This window comes from Mytilus edulis, chromosome 5 (genome assembly GCF_963676685.1).
Source record: "Mytilus edulis chromosome 5, xbMytEdul2.2, whole genome shotgun sequence".
In the NCBI taxonomy this organism is placed as follows: domain Eukaryota; kingdom Metazoa; phylum Mollusca; class Bivalvia; order Mytilida; family Mytilidae; genus Mytilus; species Mytilus edulis.
The window spans coordinates 38,613,735-38,631,757 of record NC_092348.1 but is presented as its reverse complement, the minus strand read 5'-3'; the positions used below and the strand labels follow the sequence as shown (position 1 = coordinate 38,631,757).

General features: G+C 31.4%; 1 protein-coding gene across 1 annotated transcript in view; it reads left to right on the top strand.

The window, feature by feature from the left end:
• LOC139523631 (neural cell adhesion molecule 2-like) overlaps positions 1-17,659 on the top strand; it is a 28,799-nt gene extending 11,140 nt beyond the window's left edge. The window contains exons 5-12 of the mRNA XM_071317795.1: positions 1,096-1,374; positions 4,122-4,415; positions 6,711-6,854; positions 10,712-10,783; positions 11,710-11,805; positions 13,338-13,394; positions 14,529-14,626; positions 17,299-17,659. Of these exons, the coding sequence (XP_071173896.1) occupies positions 1,096-1,374; positions 4,122-4,415; positions 6,711-6,854; positions 10,712-10,783; positions 11,710-11,805; positions 13,338-13,394; positions 14,529-14,626; positions 17,299-17,454 (1,196 nt within the window). The 3' untranslated portion in view covers positions 17,455-17,659. The remainder of the gene's footprint in view (positions 1-1,095; positions 1,375-4,121; positions 4,416-6,710; positions 6,855-10,711; positions 10,784-11,709; positions 11,806-13,337; positions 13,395-14,528; positions 14,627-17,298) is intronic.
• Positions 17,660-18,023: the final 364 nt, after the last annotated feature.

The following is an 18,023-nucleotide window of genomic DNA, read 5'->3' as shown; positions in this document are numbered from 1 at the left end:
ATTCGTGTCTGTTATATTTTTCGTTAATTGTTTTGTAACAGATTAGGCCCTTTCTTTTTACAATCGAATTGTTTCATAATTTTCTTGTTGGTGACTTTTATAGCCGCCTATACTGTATGTGTTTTTTCATTGCTGAAGCCGTTCGGTTGCTTATAATTGCTTACATCTACTTTGTTTGAACTTTTGTGGATAGTTGTCTTTTTAGAAATCATACTTTTTCTCCTTATCTTTATATTAAATGTTCTTTGTAATTCATAGAATAGGAGAGGCACACACATGTTTGCGAAATCATTTTCGTCAACAGGTCAAAGTAACTATTTTTGAGAAAACTTTGTGAAATATTAAACGATCAAGTTTCTATTCAATTAGCGTATTGAGTACCCCTTAAACAGACTATTGTTGAAGAAATGTATTGTAAATATTGTTTCTTTATTAGATTGTCCGAGAAAAAATTATAGTTTTTAAAAGCTTTTTAATGATGAATAATAAACTCATCGTAGATACAAGGACTGACATTTTGTATTTGCGCCAGACGCGCGTTTCGTCTACACAAGACTCATCAGTGACGCTCGAATAAAAAAAGGTTTAAAAAAGCCAAAAACAAAATACGAAGTTGAAGAGTATTGAGGACCAAACATTCCTAAAAGTTTTGCCAAATACAGCGAAGGTAATCTATTCCTGAGGTAGAAAAGCCTTAGTATTTAAAAACTTTCAAGTTTCGTTGCTCATCATTCATTTCGTTTTTTAACGTTCTTTGGTGTCTCATGTCCAATCATCTTCCTTCATGACAAGAGTACCTTGTATTTTTAAAATCAAATCCGAAGCACTAGCAAAACTGGCGAAAATTCAAATAAAAATTCATATTATAACCGACTTTACATATGATTATAAAAATGTAATACGTTAAATAAATAATTTAAAGATTTACCTGTTATAATAATCAAATAGATATAAAGAATTAAAAAAAACTTTTTAAGTTTAGCCTTTCTAACGATTGCTCGACTTTGAAAAGTTAAACTTCTAATTTGAATTACAATTTTGAGAGACAATCTATCGCTCTGTTATTGTGTTTACATTTTATAAAGCGTGTTGCAGGTAAACCTAGGAATGCGACAGCAGAATCAGGAACAATAGGAGCAAAAGTTGGTACAGAAGAAAATATAGTACTGAATGTTATATCATTCCCGGCGCCAAATGTAACATGGTTACGTGTGACTAACTTCGAATGGACTATTCTGAGAGAAAGATATGATTACAAACATAAAATTAATTCCAAAATACATATTAGAACGGAAGAGGATTTTGGTGTGTATGGAATCAAAATATGTAACCAATTAGGATGTGTTGTGGAAAATATTACTTTGAAACCGCAAGGTAATTATATTTTTATGTATCAATGCAATTATTATATTTGATTAGATGCACACAGTGGTAAACTGATGTTTAAATACCGGAATCTGTTTGAAAATAAAATATAAGGTACCAATCAACAATTGAGGGATTCGCATAAACTATAAAAGAAGTCAGACCAAATCATTGAACTGGGTAAGCGTCTCCTGCTTTTTTGGAACATGATGGCCAAATTTTTATTCATCCATTGGACAAATCAGAGATCCTGAAAAATCATTTTGCTGATATAGCTAATATTGATATAGAACCAGAAATTCCTGATAATAATGAGCCTCCTCCATGTCATTTAAACAAATTTGTCATCACTGAGAAAGAAATTTTAGATCAGTTAAAAATTTTGAATGTTAATAAACCAGCTGGACCTGATAGTATCAGTCCTAGAATTTTAAAAGAGGTTGCTAGCTTTATTTCTAAACCATTAACTAAGTTATTTAATATGTCTCTATCAGTTAAACAGGTTCCACTGTTATGGAAAATTGCACATGTTAATCCTATTTTTAAAGGGAAAGGTAGCCCACATTCAGCTCTAAACTATCGTCCAATATCTGTAACTAGTATTGTTTGTAAGATTATGGAAAAAGTTTTATTTAAACATTTGTATAATTATATGAGGAGTAATAACCTTTTGTCAAAGTTTCAATCTGGATTCCAACCAGGTGATTCTACTGTTAATCAGTTAATTGAAATATATCATAAAATTATTAGTAATATGGATAGTGGTAGGGATGTAAGGTTTGTATTTTGTGATGTATCTAGAGCTTTCGATAAAGTTTGGCATAAAGGACTTTTATTTAAACTTAAACAATCTGGCTTAAATGACCAGCTTTTATCTTGGATAGAAAGTTATCTTTCGGATCGTCAACAAAAGGTAGTTTCAGAAGGCTTTTCGTCAACTCTAAGAAGTATACATGCAGGTGTCCCCCAGGGATCAGTTTTGGGACCCTTTCTGTTTCCTATTTATATAAATGATATAGTAAATGACATTGCTAATGATATTAGACTTTTTGCAGATGACACCTCTTTATTTGTCATAGTAGATGATGATCATGCTGTAGCGGTTGCTTCTTTGACTGATGACTTGGATGTTATCTCAAATTGGGCAAAATCATGGGCTGTTCAATTTAATTCTAAGAAAACTAAAAATATTGTATTTACTAGAAGGGAAAGGGAGCATCCACCTGTATTTTTTGGGATAAATGGTGAAGAGGTTGAGAAAATAAATATTCACTGTCATCTTGGGATAACATTTCAGTCATCAGCTTCATGGCACACGCATATTGATATTATTTATAAAAAAGCATGCTCTCGTCTTTCTGTGCTTCGTCAAGTTAAACACTTATTAGATAGGAGTTCACTTATACGTATTTATTATGCTTTTATTAGACCTATATTAGAATATGGTGATGTTATTTGGGGCAATTGCTCCCAGCATGAGACTGAGCTTCTTGAAAATATTCAGATAGAAGCTGCTAGAATTATTACAGGATTACGACGAAATTCCTCCAGACAAAAACTTTATATTGAATTAGGTTTAGAAACTCTGGAGAATAGACGTAATAAACATAAGCTTATACTATTCTACAAAATATTAAATGGGATGACACCTGCATACTTATATGAGTTAGTTCAGCCATATCTTCCCAGACAAACCCCTTATACTTTAAGGAATGAAAATAACACTTTTCACCCGCCTCTAGCTAGAACTAGCTCGTATTTTAATAGTTTCATTCCTTCCACTATAAGACTTTGGAATAGTCTTCCTTTGAGTTTACAAAAATCACCAAGTTTGGGTATATTTAGAAGTGGACTAGATAAGTTTTATAGGACTGATGATATATTTAAACCTTTCAACTATGGGATAAGGAAACTAAATATTAGTCATTGTCAACTCAGAAATAATGCTAGCAACCTTAAATCTCATTTGTTTAATCAGTTCTTATCCGAGAACACTTTTTGCACAAACTGTAACCAACCTGTTGAGGATAACCAACATTTCTTTTTTATTTGCCCTAAGTATAATGATGTAAGACAGATCCTTCTTGATTCCATTGTTGATAATGTTGACATAAATATTGAATTACTACTTTTTGGAAACAGATTATTTTCATATGATATGAATATTGCTATTTTTAAATCTGTTTAGAAATATATCAGTGACACTCAACGTTTTGTTTGAAACTTACTTTAATTTTTGTTTCATCTATTTTTATTTTTTATTTTTTTTCTACACTCCAACATTAATTCATTTATTCTACTAAGCAAGCTTAGTGTCTCTTTCAAGCCATATATATATTTCTAATGACTTATAAAGGATATTTGCATGTTTCAAGGTACTTTAAATAACTGATGATTAATTGCCTATATATTTAAATATATTTTGCATTTAGTAAGTAACACTGTTAACATATATTTGCTCGTGTGTGCTCACAAGTAGCATGCATGTTCCACTATATTGCATTATTTTAAATACGGTTGTTGTGATTGAATTATACCTTGTACATGTAATATGGAGAGAGCTTTTATAGGCTGTGCCTGTTGCTCAATCCTTTTCATATCTTAATGAATAAAATATGTTTAAAATCAAATCCTGCTTTCAATGCATTTCAATACAAATTCACACTCAACCAAAATGTCACAAGCAAACAAGCAAATGCGTCTACTTTTACTGTTATGACTACTAGTACTTATACTACTTTCCATACTAATTTCAGATAAACCAGAAACACCACAAAATTTCTCTGTCGAAACAGCAACATTTCGATCATTAAATATATCCTGGATAGCTGGATTCAATGGTGGACACGAGCAAACCTTTTCGGTGCATTATAAAGCTACAGATGATTTCAAATGGGACAGGAAGAATGTGCAAACTAGTAATATTAGAACGGGGAGTACGGTATACTACACATTAGATCAGCTAAAACCAGACACATCATACCAAGTAACTGTTGTGTCAAAGAACATACATGGACAAAGAAATTCATCACTTGAATTTAAAACAGAAGGTAAGGTCACCAACCAGATTAATAATTTTTATTTTTCTTAGGTTTCATGTATTCTTTATGCGGTGTTCTACCTTTTCTTTTATGATTTGTCTAGTATCATTTTGATATTCGATACTCGCTACTACCAATTGGTACTCGAATATTCGAGTACTTAATGACATCCATACTGTATACTTCTGAATTAAGAACTTTCCATTTCAGACAGTTTATTTAAAAACAAAAACACATGCTCCGTACATGAGATGAATAGTCAGTGACCAATCAACACCAAAATGACATCAAGACATCCCAAACAAGTTTTATTTAGTACAGATGGTTAGCTGTAAAATACTCTCAATGAGATTTATGTTATTCTGTTTTTTAATTCAATAAGAAAACGGCAATATATCTAAACATATTTAATTTTGAGGTTTTTGTCAATTATGATAAAAATTATTAAATAGAAGCTTCTCCCTAGATACAAATAAATAAATAAATATCAAGTCAAGTGTAATATAATTTAGTTGTCTCAACTAATACTGTTATCATTAGAAATAACATATTTATAATTTGTGCTAGTAATCTGTTTTGAAATATATGAAATTTAATAACAAAAATAACGAACATATCAATTGCTAACTCCGCATTGCATTTATGTCTTATAACAAGTCCTGGTGTTTGGACATTATGTAAGGCAAAATATTGTCCTATGAAATATTGTACCACAAGACAATATTTCATAACTATGCATCATGAAATATTGTCTCGTCTATGGAAAATGTCCAGAGAAGGACAAATTTTCATAGTGAAATTTTGTCTGTATATAGACAATATTTCACAGATGAATACTATGGAATTTTGTCTTGTTAAAGGGAGATTATATTTTGAGTGAATTGAGACAATATTTCACAGATGAATACTATGAAATTTTGTCCTGTTAAAGGGAGGTTATATTTTGGTTATATTTTGTGAGTATTGAGACAATATTTCATATACAGATTGTCATGGAATTTTGTCTCATGAAGGGGAGGTTATCAACATATGTTCATGTATATTTACAAAATAAGTGATTGTCAGTACATTAATAACTTATATTTTTACTTTATAATGTAATACTATGAAACATATACGTTAGGCAATTCTTTAATCTATAATTAAGCATTTGTAATGTATCTATACAAATCTGAAACTCACTATTAGTAATACTATAAATTCCTTGCTATACAAAACCATTTCCGTTATCAATCTAAAGATGTGCATGATGCGTGCTTTTGTACTATTTCTAATGATGTAATAATTCGATTAAAAATATTTTCAAAGCCAGTATTTCATAGTGAAGTATTCTCATGAACAGAATTCAATAGAGAAGTATTGTCATGAACAGAATTTCATAGTGAAATATTTTTCTGAAGGAGGTGACAAAATTTCATGGACAAAGACACTATTTCATAATTAAATATTGTCCATGATAATATTTCATTATGAAATACTGTCAGTGTACAATATTTTATATGAAATTTTGTCCGACAGACAATGTTTCATGGGGGACAATATTTTATGTTACAATTACACGAATAAATATGCTTCAAACACAGAATTAGATGCCACAACTTCAGATTACTTATATGAATATGAGGATGATATTAATATTCATGTAGGTTGATATATATAGCAAATAATCAATTTTATTTTTGTAAAATGTAAACTAAATCCGTTAGATGTGTACAGATTGATACATAAGTCAGGGACAACTTTTATTATTTTATATATAAATTGTAATTTGCCTTCAACAAGATTTCAGTAACTGCGAGTTCACTTAGATCCGTTCAATACTGTCACATGTTAAGGTGGAACTCCAACATGATTAAACCCGTGTCTGACTAAGTCAGGAGCATGTAAATAAATGGTTGTCGTTTGATGTTGTCTGTCCAATTGTTTTGCATTTGTTAAACTCTTGTTTAAATGTTTTGAAATTTTGTCATGTCTGGGTCTACAGAATGGATTTAGATCATTGTCGAAGGTCTATGGTGACATATAGTTGCTCGAATCTATTTCATTTAGACTATGGTTGATAATTGTTTCAATGCCAATAATCCTTTTTGTACACATTTCTTTTTTTTTTGAATATCGTAACGTTATGGGTTGAATGTTATGATTTCAGGGAATTATTTCATAGGAGATACTCGTTTATTTGTGTTATTATAGTGCTTATCAACAAAGCATACATTCAGTTAGATATTTTATTATGACATTGATACAGTAATAGAATAATCATGTTTTGTAACTTTTTTATTCCCTTTTCCGTCTATATTTCAGTGGAACCTACCGTTAAATCACCATCGAAATCAGCCTCCATGACCCCGATATTTATTGGTATTGGGTGTGGTAGTGCAATTATTCTTATGATAGTTATTTCTGTATATATGTTTTTCAACAGAAGAAATAGAGGCAGCACAAGTGGTATGTTACTAGAATATACAATATTTAATTTATAAGTGATTGTTCTGGGATTATCACCACCCACTGAATATTGTTTAACGGACAATAACAAGCATAGAAATACAAAAAAAAAATATTGAGGAGGCTTTTAACTTGTATGAGGCATACGCAATGTAGCAGTTTAATTAAGAAATAATTCATGGCAGCCGTAGATTTGTTTTCATTAAACCATTGGTTGGGCATTTATATTCGATTATTTTACCCTGAGCGGATGCCTGTACCAAGTCATGAATTTGACAGTTCTTGTCCATTCATTTTTGATGCGTTTTGTTATTTGATTTTGCCATGTGATTATGGACTTTCCGAATTGATTTTCCTCTGAGTTCAGTATTTTTGTGATTTTACTTTATACGAATATAAATGCCTAACCCATGGTTAAATGAAAACAAATCTACGGCTGCCATGAATTATTTCGATTCTAATAGGACAAATTCGGTATTTTTGTTAACCGTGAAATCCCTATACATACGTTACTGTTTTGGCTGTTCCGTTTTATCCAATTTTGAAAATATTAGTAATATTATATAACTCAATGATTTTTTTTCAATCGCATTGTTCACTTATATGTTTTTTTCCAATGTAATTTTATTCGTTCTGAGGCGTACAAGAAGCTTTAAAACGCCCGGTATTTACATGTACATTTGATTTTTTGTTTACGGAAACATACTTGTGACGTCACCTTGATTCGATGCCATGCCAAGACAATAACATCATTTCGCGGAATTTTCTTTTAATGAAATTTTATCATGAAAAATAAATTCAAGTGAACTGATTTGTTTATTTTGCTGTAGAATTAAAATAAATATATATTGTATCTGGATCTTGGCCTGCGTAAAATGGGGGTTTTTGATGTCGAAAATTGAGAATATCTTGTAGTATAAATAAGTTGGTCGTAACGCGGAACAGCCGTTTTTGTGTATTACTGCGTTTGCGCTAAAGGTAGATACATTATGATTATACTTGTTGACGATAATAGGTCGTCATATTAGAATTTGTTTTTTTAGTTATCATTTTTTTTTAATATGCAATTGTTATTAATAAATAAAAACCAGATACTAGTAAAAAAAATGTTTGCTTCTATTTTGAGCTAACTTATTCAAATGGTTGTTTACAACACAGTTCATGTTGTTTACATATGGGTGGTCCTTGTCAAAACAAGGTCGATTACAACCAAATATCTTGGAATTATACAACTTAACATTTTTACATGAAAGGATAAAAGATTACATGTACTAGTATTTAAGTATAGGGTAATATAAGATATGTTTTGTCTCCTAGAACATTGTAGAAACAAACGAAATGCTCGCAAAGCTTAGATAGCCATCTTATTATTAATTGGTAACCATAATGGGACGACCATAATGGGGGTATACAGTGAGGGGTGTTAGTCCGGACCAATTTTAGTGTTAGTCATAACCAAAGAATGAATTTTAAGGAAATTTTCATATAATCTTTATTACTTAATGTACATGTGCATCCTTTATTTTTCATTTTGATCAGAACAATTTCTTGGGGTTTTCATATAAAAACATGTAGACCTTGCCCTTTCATATTAAATAGGATGAACATCCCTATCTGTAACTAGTAAAAGGGTTTGAATAAAACTCATATATATTCTTCGTGATATACATGCAATTCATTGTGCACCTTCTATTTTATCTTTTGATCCGATAAAATTATTGGTTTACCTTGCCAAAGCATAAAGTTTGAAAGGTGCAGGGAAATTTTGATCAGCTCACAGTACCTCTAATTTTCAACTATTGCTAGGTTGGCATGATAAATCCGCGCGGCTTATTTATTTTAATTTTTGTGCTCAATTATTTCGTGGTCTAAGTATTAATATGCATATAAGGTGTAATATCACAAAATCATAGTACGTCACATCCGGTTGCAGACGAAAATAGATCAAAACAAATATTCCCTTGAATTTGACAGTTGTAGGTTTTTAATCCTACATTTCATTGCAGTAAAGCATTGCTGGTTCATAAATATATATCTTGGGTATTTCAAAGCACCATTATTTTTTTATTTGGGGTTTCTATAGAATATTTTGGAAACTTGAGGTTACATGGTTACAAAATCTTGTACACTGTTAAAAAGAGGTGAACATTTGATTGGTTATCTTTCAGTGATGGTTATTTTCTTATATACAATGAAATGTTGTGTGAAATTTTGTCAATAGTACTGGACATGATAAAACTTTACTCATGCCAAGTATTTTTTAATATGAAACAAAGATAAAGTCTGCACAATTTTGCGAAAAGTGCAAATTTAACATAGACTCATAGGGGGGGGGGATCAATGGTGTGTAACACCTAATATGGGAAGCTACACATGCACCTTTGACCGTGGGAGTACTTTCGGTTGTTAACATTTCTTGCTCAAAGTGAAATATTACAAAAAAAATTGATATATTCTGAGTGGATTGAGTCTCCGAAACACATTTTATGAGAACATTTCCTTGAAATTGGACTCTACCATGAAATTAGTAAACAGAACAAGCCACACTCAGTGTTTAAGGGAGCTTTTTCTCCTAATTTCTAATATTCTGCTATAATAGAAGATTTTTCCTAAGTAATACTTTAATAAATATATAGTTATAAGTAAATGAAATTAATTTAAAAGCAGTAAGAACAAATAATTCACTAAAAGAGAAGCTTTTTATGTCCCTCTCTGGAACGGGGCGTAAATTTTAATTTTACGGATGGACTTATTGAAACCTTCTGTGAGACAGTAAACTTTTATATGGATAGTTCATTCAACTTGTATACTTCAATTACTCATTTATCATTACATTTCTATCATACATGAGTGTAAGTAACCCCAAAATTATTAGTTATTGGCCTAAAAAGAAATGAGAGGTATAAATGGACCATAAGAGCCTTATAAGGTAGACAAAGAGATCCATTAGTGATTTTTAATATCATATAGGCATCTTTTGTATCCTATTCAACTGTTTGTAGGCAGATGAAATAAATATTTGATCATTTATTGGTCCACACTATATTCTATCATGATGCGGCTTGAAATGGATTTTTCGAAGAAATTTTGGTCGAATCGCTGTAATTGTCGTCTTACATTACTCTAGATTTTTCTCAAACTGTTGAACTGATTATGACAAAACTTGACAGGAATGCTTGAAATAACCAGAATTACAAAAGTCACATTCAGTTTATTAAAAAAAAAGTTCTATAAACATAGGAATATGTGGTATGATTGCATATGAGACAAATCACCTCTTGAGACCAAATGACACAGAAATAAATAAATAAAGATCACCGTACGGCCTTCGACAATGAGCAAAACTCACACAGTATAGTCAGCTATAAAAAAAAAACAATTCGACAAATGTAAAACAATTCAAACAAGAAACGAACGGCCTTATTTATGTACAAAATATTGAGAAAAAAAAATATGATATACAGCAACCAACGACAACAACTGAATTACAGGCTTCTGACTTTGGAAAGGCACACACAGAAGGTGGCTAACCTGGGACAGTGGTGTCATAGTACAAAACCTATGTGAAGGCACCAACTTTCCCCTTTACCTTAAACAGCATGCATTAGGCCTTTTTTGTTTTCAGTGAATACATTTGTACCATGCCAGATTATAGATTGCCAAAATCCTCTTTTCACTTCAAATTACAAGATGGAATTGCAAAGTTAAGATGGTGCAATTCTCGTCTAGCCTGTCAACTAACTACAATATCCTCTAGTTCCGTTCATTTACTGTGTCTATGTTTGCTGCGCACTTGTATGTCTACAATATAATTACAGTAAAACGTATGAAAACTAATTACTTAAATTTTGTTCTAGAATTAACAGAAAGCAATGTGTTGTATGCAGCAGTTGATAAGGTACAACAGAAATTCAAACGGCGTAACTCAGGTAAATATCAAAGTGAAATATTAGAAATTTTATACTTTGAAATTTTCAAACAGCACTAGTATATTGCAGCTGTGCATACAGTCCTGATTATATATTTATTTATATCGGTTAACTCTAGTTGTGTTGTCGGATCGTAGTGATTTATCTGCATGGTTTTAGACGTGAACTTGAAATAATATAAGCATACATACCAAACCCAAAAGACAAATCTGAGTATTGCCGGGGTGCTTAAAATGTTGTATGTTGATATGGAATGATAGTTTTGCGTGATTAAATTTCTTCAAGACAACATAGCATGGTGGAGTTGTGAGGCAATTGAAAAGTCCTTTCTTTCTAAACAAAGTCATTGCGAAAGACAAGGAAAGGGATATATCAATCAAAATCAAATAAAAACCCAGGTTGATATTGAATACTAGTAATTGAACAGGTTGAAGTAAAGCATGTGTCCTACTACTATTAAATACTTTTGTCTTTTCAAACTAAATACATATGATAACATGTAAAATTTAGCAAATTGATAAAGAGTATGCTATAGCATTGTTGTATTCATAAAAAACGAGAGAAAAAAAATCAGACCATTTGGTCTTAATTAGATCATCAGCTGTCCGAGCATTTTAAGCTATATTTTCCATAAGGTACAGACGAATCCTTTTTTATTAATATGAAATTGTATTGCTAAAAATTTGAACAGGCAATGCAGACTTAAAATTCTACAGAGGTTTTTTTTAAAAACAGAGAAAATATGAAGCTTGTAAGAGCAAACGATTGAAATTCACAGCAATTAAATATGTAGGCGTGTAATAGTTATTTCTAGAGATAGCCGTTTGTCCTTATCTCTGAAATAGTGGATCCTACCTGTATGCATTGCATATTTTTATGTTATTTAAGGGGAGAAACATTCTATTTTATTCTTATTCCTCATGTAGGAAACGAAGATTCTAACATGTCTAATGAACCTGCGAATGCCGAATATGCTTCTGTTGTTAAACCCAAATCCAAATCTAAAAAGGTACATTACAAAGGTAAGTAACTTTCATAAATATTCTGTTTTGGTTGCGTTCAAACTGTTTTGATTCGATCGTCACTGGTGAGTCTTATGTGAGTCTTATGTATAAGAAAAGCGCGTCAGGTGTACAAAACTTGGTATGTTTGAAGATGTTTTTTTCCATAATTTGTCCAATATTCAGTGCTATGGAAAGTGTATAATGTAATGTGTAAGATAGTTTTCTCGGATTGTCTTAATGATTTGTTCCTTATTTCAACATCATTGTATTATCAGGTATTAAATAACAGTACTTCAAAGACGATCTTAGTTTATTAAAAACCACCATGAAAACATTGAATAACTATTGTGAGTGCAAAGGAGTTCCGTTAGGAAAAGGCTATGGTAGTCTTTTAAAGTATAATGTCTAACGTGTAAATGATGTGGTACACATTTTTGGGAAAAGTTTCAATCAATCATTTTATCAATTACATTTTTGACATAAAGAACCTTGACGAATGACAAATCGAGGAATATCGGATAATACAAATATTTAATTAGAAATTTAAAAAACAAATCACTGTCAAAAAGTTTCATTTCATCAAGCTGAACAGGAAACAATTATCAATATCTTTAGTTTTAACATTAGGTTGAAAATAGGAAATAGCTCCAATGTCGTCTTTGGGTTCATGTCCGAACACTAAAAAAAATGGGAAATCTAAGGTGTAGCAATGAGACAGCAACCCAACGACAAGATATTATCGAGACTTCTAAAGGGTAATACCCTATTATCATGAAAAGATTGCTGTCTATACAATATAAGAAGTCATGAATCGTCCCGAGTCAATAAAAACTGTGAATGAATTTGGCAGAAACAATCAAATATCTGCCATCAACTATTAGTTTTCAAGATAGCATTTAGATATGACATAAGACAACTATTGAATCAGACGAGATGCAGGACTTTTGACAGGAATATAAATATGTGCCGGAATAAACTAATATAACCTCCAACCCCCTTTTTAAATCTTTGTCAGTTGACAAACAAACGCACATAAGCAAAAAGTATATGGTTTGGATTCAGAATTGGGATCATTCGTCTTTAATTTGTACATGTACCTCGTTTTCTGTGATAAATTGTTGGAAATCACTTTTACCAATTTTCAATGGCTACTATCATTCCTTGTTTACTTTACCCCTGTTTTATATTAAGATAACCTTGTGCAAATTAAATAATTAGTTTTACAGTTTTTTAACAATATAAATAAACATAGAAATGCATACAATATAAAAATAAGGCGATGTGGTATGATATTTAATGAAACAACTATCCTTAAACTGTCAGACCAAACGGACATAGATGAGTATTTCATCTTATTTTCATAACTTCATTTAAAACCCTCATCATTTTTTTTTCTGGATACCAAACAGTTAATACTGTCTAAACATGTACATCACAAATTTCATATCAAGTGTTTTCATGTCGACTTTCTTTCTCCTTTTTTATTTCTTATTTTTTGTTTGGGGAGGGATAGGCATTTTACTTCAATTTACTATTTTATTGTATTTCAGAAGACGAAATTGAAACAGCAAATGATGAATATGCAGTTGTAGACAAATCAAATAAAAGTAGGCTATTTACATTTTGTTCATGTTGATTTAAATCAAATAAAAAACAAAGCTATAGTCAATGTTTCTTCACCCTAATTTTGACGATGATTAATCTTTCGAACTAGTACGCTAATCGACAGGATCAATAAAAGTTATGGAACAGTTAGCTAAGTAAGCTCAGAAATTGAAATATAAAGATAATTTAATTTGTAGTATTGATGTGTAGAATTGTCAACGATCACAATCGATAGTGTGGTCAATTGTCATTTCTTGAAATACAAATTGAACGGGGAATGTGTTAAAGAGACAAAAACCCGACCAAAGAGCAGAAAACAGCCCATGACTACCAATGAGTCTTCAACGCAGCGAAAAAATCCCACACCCGGATGCGGGTTTCAGCTGGCCCCTAAACAATAATGCATAATGGTTCAGTGAAATAAACGCCACACTAAACTCCGAACCAGAAACATACAAATGAATCAAAATTTGAAAAACACAAAAGACAAACACAGGCTAGAGGTTCCAGACTTGGGAAAGCCGCAAAAATGTGGCGGAGTTAAACATGTTTTTTACTTCGACCGAGTGTGTCTCCTCACAACTTGTGCTTCTATCAGTTTTTAGAATGCTATGATTGACAATGGATGAAGTATCATCTTGATAAAAATGTTGGTTAGTTGAAAAAGAACCTCAAACAATAAAAGAGAGGCGAAAGGAATCAAAGGGACATTCAAACTCAAAAGTCGAAAATAAAATGACAACGCAATGGCAAAAAAAAATACCAAAAGGCCAACAACAGTATACAGAACACAACAAAGAACACTAAAGACCAAGCAACACGAACCCCATCACAAACCGGGGGTGCTCTAGAAAAGTTCGCAGATCCTGCTCCACATGTGGCAGCGGCGTGACTGCGACCGAGTGTTTCTACTCAAAAGATGTGCTTCTAAGTTTTAAGAAGGCTATGTCTGGCATTGATATATAAAGTATCATCTTGATCAACATTTTGATTCGTCAAAATGGACCCCAACCATAGCCTTCTTTCGATAACCTTTTATTGTTAGGTTGCTTTCTCATTGTCATGCTACACACATTTTCTATTAACCATGCACATATAATTAAGATTTATCTTTTTTTTTATTATTATTTTTTTAGAGATAGATTACACTGAGAACGACAATGTATATGCAAATCAAGGCGATGCAGATTTGCTTATACATCATCAACCGTTGAAAACAAAGCCATCTGGACGGGTTTGTTTCACTTTATCTATGTTTTTTTCTATGCAGTTTTTCTTTATTGTGTAAAAAAAAATCCGATATCACGTGTAGAAAATGATAGTACTTTTACAATGGTTTATAGCATACATGTAAGCTAAACAAAATAAGAAAATTGTATAGCAATATTTTGATGAGACAACTACGATTTGTACATGCTATATAAAAAAGAAGATGTGGTATGATTGCCAATGAGACAACTATCCACAAGAGACCAAAATGACACAGACATTAACAACTATAGGCCACCGTAGTACGACGTTAACATGCGCACAAAATAATGTCTGTGTCATTTGGTCTCTTCTGGAGAGTTGGCAATAAAACCACATCTACTCTTTTCTATATTTACAGCTACTTTTTTGGTAGTGACAAGTTGTAATACGTACTTATCCAAGTTTGTCAAGACCTAATAAGATCATGTTTTAATACATGATTGATTGATTGTTAATTTGTGGGATAAATAATTTGTGTCAGAAGGGAGGTGAATAGAAAATTAGGGATAAAAACAAATACGATATTGAGTTACAAAATAAAATCTTGTTCCTGTATGTTTTAAATAATCAAAATTTGTAGTCAATAGAATCGTAAAAAATATTCAGAGAAAATAGATTACTCAATTTTGACATACTATTATTAACATAAACCATCAGTCCCAATAACATTGTTATGAATTAGAAAAGCATTTCATTCAAATGCTGAGATTAATTATTACTAATGCTATCCTATGTGATGGGAGTCATTCGTGCACGCAAACGCTATCCTTCATATCTCTATTAATAAAATTTAATCTTTATTAAGTAAACTTAAAAGTAGATTGGGTGTCTTTTTTCTGAGCATCCCTTCTGGTCATGTTACAAAATATTTTACAAAGTATCATTCAATATATACTACAGAAACTTTAAATATTTTAAATTTAAAGATTAAAATATCAAAAATAAGTGTAGTTAAGTGTATTTTATATTTTCAGAAAGAAAAAAATCAAGGGCAGATTTTTATATTGAATTTGATAGGACAAATTGTGTTTTTTTTTTCTTTAGAAAAATAAGGCCTGTGACCCTTTATTTTTATTTAATATTTATGAAGTATTTATGAAAAGTAATTTTCTTATTGAATTTTAACCAATTCTATCGTTTAATGTTTCCTCAATAAGGAAAAATGTAAGTTTCTCCTATACAACTCATATCAAATAACTGTGATTCGTTAATTTCAATGTATTTCAACGACAAAACAAGATCCATGACCCCTAGTTTTTGTCGAGCCTGCAACTTTTGTTGCAGAAAGCTCGACATAGGGATAGTGATCCGGCGGCGGCGGCGGCGTTAGCTCACTTCTTAAAAGCTTAATATTTTAGAAGGTGGAAGACCTGGATGCTTCATACTTTGTATATAGATGCTTCATGTTACGAAGTTTCCGTCAGTCACATGTCCAATGTCCTTGACCTCATTTTCATGGTTCAGTGACCACTTGAAAAAAAAGTTCAATTTTTTTGTAATGTTGAATTATCTCTTATTATAAGTAATAGGATAACTATATTTGATATGTGCGTACCTTGCAAGGTCCTTGTGTCTGTCAGACAGGTTTCACTTGACCTCGACCTCATTTCATGGATCAGTGAACAAGGTTAAGTTTTGGTGGTCAAGTCCATATCTCAGATACTATAAGCAGTAGGGCTAGTATATTCGGTGTATGGAAGGACTGTAAGGTGTACTTGTTCAACTGGCAGGTGTCATCTGACCTTGACCTCATTTTCATGGTTCAGTGGTTATAGTTAAATTTTTGTGTTTTGGTCTGTTTTTCTCATACCATATGCAATAGGTCTACTATATTTGTTGTATGGAATGATTGTTAAGTGTACATGTCTAGCGGGCAGATGTCATGTGACCTTGACCTCATTTTCATGGTTCAGTGGTCAAAGTTAAGTTTTTGAGTTTTGGTCTTTTTATCTAATGCTATATGCCATAGGTCAACTATATTTGGTGTATGGAAATATTTTATGATCTTTATGTCAGTCGAGCAGGTTTTATTTAACCGTGACCTCATTTTCACGGTTCATTGCACAGTGTTAAGTTTTTGTGTTTTGGTCTATTTTTCTTAAACTATAAGTAATGTGTCAACTATATATGTTGTATAGACATGATAGAAGCATAGTTAGCTGTACCTGTCTGCCCGGCATGGTTCATCTGACCTGGACCTCTTTTTCAAGGTTCATTGGTCTTTGTTTAGTTATCTTGGTTAATGTTAAGTTGATGTGACTGTTGTAATAAAGCTTAGCTTTATACTTAGGACTATCAACATAATATCAATGATTAGACATTTCAGCGTGTGCACTCTTGTTATATAGAATTATGAAAGTACATTGACCCAGAAATTAAGTCTTTTACAGAAGTTAACGGAAAATATATCGTCAAATATTTAGACACCTCAGCTACCTTACTGACATTTCACATAGTATAATATATTTTATGCATTTTTTCTATTTAAACATGTAAAATGAGATATAATTTTAACTAAAAAAAAACGGAAGTGTTATTTTAAGTACGCACTCATGACTTTGACAAATGCAGTAGAATATTTAACAACTGCTAAGTATCAACATCATCAAGGACCTAATTTAAACATTGATCTTATGAGTGTTTTTTATTTTTAAGAGCAAAAATAAGGATGGTTTAACATACATAGAAGTATCCTTCACAAGGAAGCCAAAAAATCCACGTGTTATCATTGGAGCTGAAAACAGGACAAACTATGTTGATATAGATTTCACAAGAACAGCTGATCCATTACCAGAAACTGCAGATGAATAACAACTTTAAAACTGATGTTTTTGTTTACTCCAGTTTTGTTTTAAACTTGTTTAGATGTAGAAATATTACCAGTTTAAAGTGTATGATTTTTAAATAAGCAAAATTTAAAAAAGATCTGGATGTTTTTAACAGAAGAGAGTATAATAGAGAACTAACATTTAAAAAGTTAGGTAACACTTGACAACAATAATAAAGGAATAGAGATTATTGGCCTTAAAACTGAAGAAAACATAAATGAATATACCCCCATCCAGGCCCTCTTGCTAAGTATTTCAAAAATTCATATCAATCTGACTCTAAATACACGAAGTTCTTTTTTTAGATAAGAAGTTTGCGTGTATGTCAGTCACGCCGTAACTATAAAAAAAAAACAGGGTATTTTTTTATTTCAAATATTTTCTTAAGTCATACACACACTAACTTCAGGGTTTGTGAGAGAGAGAGAGAGAGAGAGAGAGAGAGAGAGAGAGAGAGAGAGAGAGTTTAATCTAAAGAGTTTTTGTTAAAGTGCACATCTTGGTCATTTTGTTAAAGTGCACATCTTGGTCATTTTGTTATCAATTGTTATC